This window comes from Mastomys coucha, unplaced genomic scaffold (assembly GCF_008632895.1).
Source record: "Mastomys coucha isolate ucsf_1 unplaced genomic scaffold, UCSF_Mcou_1 pScaffold21, whole genome shotgun sequence".
NCBI lineage: Eukaryota > Metazoa > Chordata > Mammalia > Rodentia > Muridae > Mastomys > Mastomys coucha.
The window spans coordinates 97,559,263-97,564,158 of NW_022196904.1; the positions used below are offsets into that span (position 1 = coordinate 97,559,263).

At 37.5% G+C, this 4,896-nt stretch overlaps 1 protein-coding gene across 1 annotated transcript in view; it reads right to left on the minus strand.

Annotated features, from left to right (window-relative positions):
* Window positions 1–4,300: 4,300 nt before the first annotated feature.
* LOC116101345 (olfactory receptor 10A3-like) overlaps window positions 4,301–4,896 on the minus strand; it is a 2,398-nt gene continuing 1,802 nt past the window's right edge. Inside the window, exon 2 of the mRNA XM_031384929.1 lies at window positions 4,301–4,890. Within this exon, the coding sequence (XP_031240789.1) occupies window positions 4,301–4,890 (590 nt within the window). The remainder of the gene's footprint in view (window positions 4,891–4,896) is intronic.

A 4,896-nucleotide genomic window follows, 5' to 3' on the forward strand; every position in this document is an offset into this window, starting at 1 on the left:
ACTCTACTAAATACAAAACAAACAAAAAGATTTTATATATTTATGTTCATTTAAGAAAATACTAGTAGCGATGTATTATTTTGAAGTATACAGTTCATATGTGTGCAGTTATTTAAAATTTATATTGAGAAAAATGTATTTTCGCTATTGCTGTAGACAAGCATCTACATAAGACTGTTAAATTAATTGTTGTTTTATATCAAACAACTTTTATAATACTTATTATAATATATTATAAATTTTAAGGAATATGACAAAAAAGATACTGTAGGTATTAAAGGGGGGTCTCTGGGATAAGTCGGGGTACAAAAGGGAAACAAGAATATAATTTAATTTATTTACTTAAAGTATGTTTTTAAATGTTAACAAATTCAGATAAATTGAAATCATGTAACTTTTCTCATCATAATGCAATAAAAGTTTAAAAATAAATAAATAAATAAATAGAAATAAACATTATGTATGAAGAGGAATAAAATTAAATACCTCTAAAAAATATCTGCACTCCTATTTCCAAGAGCTAGTTTAGCTATGCATTGCAGCCTAGATGACTTTAAAAAAAAAAAAAAGATTTTTTTTATTTTTCTAAAGCCTGGAAATTCAAGCATTGTTACAAAATGTCTATTTATTCTTAAAAAGATGCAATGCAAACAATATTCAAGAATAAAAATAATAATAATAATAATTAAATAATCACATTTGTATCTCATGGTGGGTAATAAATACCTACCCATTATTTGACTAGTAGAGAGACATATTTTCTCTATAAAAGAAATTTCACCGGGTTCCAAAAACATGTCAGAAGATCAGAGACTTTGCTGTGAGAGTGTGTGTCCTCATAAAAACACAAGCTAAACCTATAAACTAAACAGCCTGATGAAGAAACTCTGGGGACCTTTAGATGCCTTCATTCAAAATATGCATTACATTCAAAATGAAGATAATGGTGTGTGACAATTAAAAAGGACAACGATGACTCCAGAATTGGGCTTTTCTGAAATCTCTGTAACCCCATGAAATTGAAAAGCATGAAACTGCTGGGCAGTGGTGGTGCATGCCTTTAATCCCACCACTTAGGAGGCAGAGGCAGGTGGATTTCTGTAGATCGAGGCCAGTCTGATCTACAGTGTGAGTTCCAGGTCAGCCAGGGCTATTCAGAGAAACCCTGTCTCGTAAAAAACAAAAACAAAACAAAAACAACATAAAAAGAAAAGATAAAACTAAATAGTTTACTGATTTGTAAGTTTCAAGTGCTCTCTTCTACAACATCTGTGTCATCACTAAAGTTTGGAGGAGGAAAACAGATGTCCTCAAATCAGAAGGTCACTCAACTTCACAGGTCTAAAACATAGCCTACTAGTCTTTGTGTGATGTTGTGAGAAGCAGAAGGGATTGAAAAAACAGGATGAGGAAGCCAAGCAGACAAAGACAGAGCAAACTGTAGGTATATATTATCCATGCTGCCTATGTATACAAAATTACCAAACAATAGACAGTCAGTTGAACTGTTCCTATGGACCATAGTCATGTGTACAAGTCTTTTGCCTATGTCTATTCTAATGCATACAAATATTTTAAATGACAAACAACCCCAAATAGGTTTAAAAAAACACACATTGAGCTTTCCACAGTCATCTCTCCTGAGATATATCTTATTGCACACATTTTGTTTTTACTGTAGCACATTGTTACACATAATAGATTTAATTGACATGTATTAGTTGCCTATATTTATGAGGTACAGCCGTTATTTCTTATCATGTATGCAATTTTAATTAATGTTAATAGTTCAATTAGCATTATTGTTACCTTATCTTATTATTTGGGGTTTTGACATTCAAATCTCTATATCCCCAGAAGCTCAGAATACCCAAGATACAATTCACAGACCACATGAAGCTCAAGAAGAAGGAAGACCACAGTGTGCACACTTCAGTCCTTCTTAGAAGGGGGATCAAAATACCAATGGTAGGAGATAAAGAGACAAAGTTTGGAGCAGAAACTGACAGAAAGGCCATCCAGTGACTCTCCCACCTGGGAATCCATCCCATATACAGTTGCCAAACACAGACTCTGCAAACAAGTGCTGGCTGACAGGAACCTGATATAGCTGTCTCCTGAGAGGCTCTGCCAGTGCCTGACAATTATAGAAGTGGATGCTCACAGCCATCCATTGGACTGAGCACAGGGTCCCCAATGGAGGAGCTAGAAAAAGGACCCAAGGAGCCGAAGGGTTTGCAGCCCCATAGGACGAACAACAATATGAACAAACCAGTACCCCTAGAGCTCCCAGGGACTAAACCACCAACCAAAAAGTACACATGGTGGGACTCAAGGCTCCAGCCGCATATGTAGCAGAGGATGGTCTTGTTGGACATCAATGAGAGGAGAGGCTCTATGCCCCAATGTAGGGGAAAACCAGGGCAGGGAAGTGAGAGTGGGTATGTTAATGAGCAGGGAGGGAGGATGGAATAGGGAGGTTTTGGAAGGGAAATGGGGAGATAAAATTTGAAATGTAAGTAAAGAAAATATCTAATAAAAAAATAAAAAAATAACTTCTATCTCCTACTTATGTTGTAGTTTACACCAAGTTGTCAGCAATGACTATTCTACTAGGCTATTAAAATACATTTTTATGGCTCTCACAATGTGGTGGCAACCAACAGCTGTCAAATTAGACTTAAAGCTCACTCAACAGCACAGAAATCATGTCTGGTATGGAAACCTAGTCAACTCCCTGTGATCAGTGAGATCATAGACCTTAGAAAAGAATCTATAGTCTTTGATAGACCAGAATAATTCCTTATTACATTCAAAAATGTATCCTTATATCCTTAGAAAAGTATAGTCACCAACACTCATCAAAGAATTCTCTCTTTGGCAAACTCTTGCACCCAGGCAGTAACCCCAATGGAACTACAGTGACACCCAAAACTTTCAACCAAAAATTTATCCTGAGATGCATGGACTGGGGATGGAGCAGAGACGAAGGGAACAGCCAACCAACAACCAGCCCAACTTGAGACCCATGGCATGGGCAAGCACTAATCCCTAGCACTATTAATGATGCTCTGTTATGCTTGCAGACAGGAGTCTAGCATAGCTGTCTTCTGAGAGGCTCCATCCAAAAGCTGACTCAAGCAGATACAGACACCCACAGCCAAACGGTGGATGTTATTTGGAAACTCTTATAAAAAAAAAATAGGAAGGATTGTGGCCCCTAAGGAGATAGGAACTTCATAGGAAGACCAAAAGAATCCACTATCCTAGACCCTTGGGGCTTTCAGAGACTGAACCAGCAACCAACAAACATACATGGGCTCAACTGGAGTAGCAACATGTATGTAGCAGGTAGGCAGCTTGGTCTTCAAATGGATCCCAAAGAACTAAAAGGAGGCTATTCCAAAATCTGTTGCCTGTATGTAGGATATGTTCTTCAAGCATGGCTGCCTTGTCAGGCCTAAGTGGAAGAGGATGTACCTAGCCTCACAGAGACTTGATGTACCAATGTTGGAACATACACAGGGGGAGGCCTACCTGCTCTGAGGAGAATGAGATTGCGGATGGGGGAAGCATTGTGGGAGAGGGTGACCGGGAGGTAGACAATAAGTAGGATATAAAGTGAATAAGTAAAAATAATAAAATTAAATCTAATTTAAAACAAGAAACAAAAAATAAAAGAAGCCTCTCTTCATGTAAGTGGAGACCATGATAGAAATGATGGCTAGTTTGGAACTCACAAATAAATTTGTGGGTTTTTTTTTTTAACTTGTATGGTTAAAAAAAAATGACTCAAGAAACAAATGTCAACAATATATCTGTTGTTTCTTGACTTTCTGGTAGTTAGGGAGTCTCAGTGGACTTTTATAATCATTTTAAAAAGCAATTCTGCAATGGTTATTCAAATTAATGAACACAGGGCTGGTGAAGTATCACAGGGAGAAAGAGGCAGTTCAACTGGAGTATGGGTATGAGTTAATTCTCAAAAGCAGATGAACAGCAAACACAGATTCACATACCATACAAAAGTAGATACTATGATAAGTGACATATTAGAGAGAAGATACATACAAAGACACAATTCACCTGAACAGATGCCCAGAAAACAAAGCATCAATCATATGCATATATGAAATTAGATTTATTGAAGCCTCATCTTTATGGCAATGTTGTAATAACAAACTAGAAATCCAAATTTCACAAACATATCACTACAGTTACATCATACTATAAAAACCATATAGTCATAAAAACAAATGACTAAAATATTGATGGGATCCCTTTTCCTTGATTTAGTAAATTAAGGTAGTGCTTCTTTGGGTGGTTTCCATATCTCAAATGGCTTCTCAGCAAGTAAGAAAACCACTTTCCTTTGCCATAATTTTGCCACAGCCCTTTTCATTTCCTTGTTTCTCAGGCTGTAGATAAGTGGATTCAGCAGAGGGGTGAGCAGAGAGTAAGCCAATGACATCAGTTTCTTGGTGTCTGGTGAGTACTTGGATTTAGGCTGCAAGTAGCTCATGCACGCTGTGCCATAGAAGAGAGTGACAGAGGTGAGATGAGAGGCACATGTGGAGAAGGCCTTCTGCCTCCCTGTAGTGGATGGCATCCTCAGGATGGTGAAGAGAATTTGAGTATAAGACAAGAATATCAATAGAAAGGGCACCATGACAATCAACATGGTGCCTGTGAAGGAATAGACTTCAAACAGGAATGTGTCTGCACAGGCAAGCTCCATCACTACTGGGGATTCACATGATATATGATTAATTTTATTAGGACCACAAAAGGGGAAACTAAACACCCATGTGACCTCCACAGTTGCTGTCATGATGCCCAAGACCCATGAGCACATCGCCAATTTCACAAAGATCCTTTTGCTCATAATCACTGGGT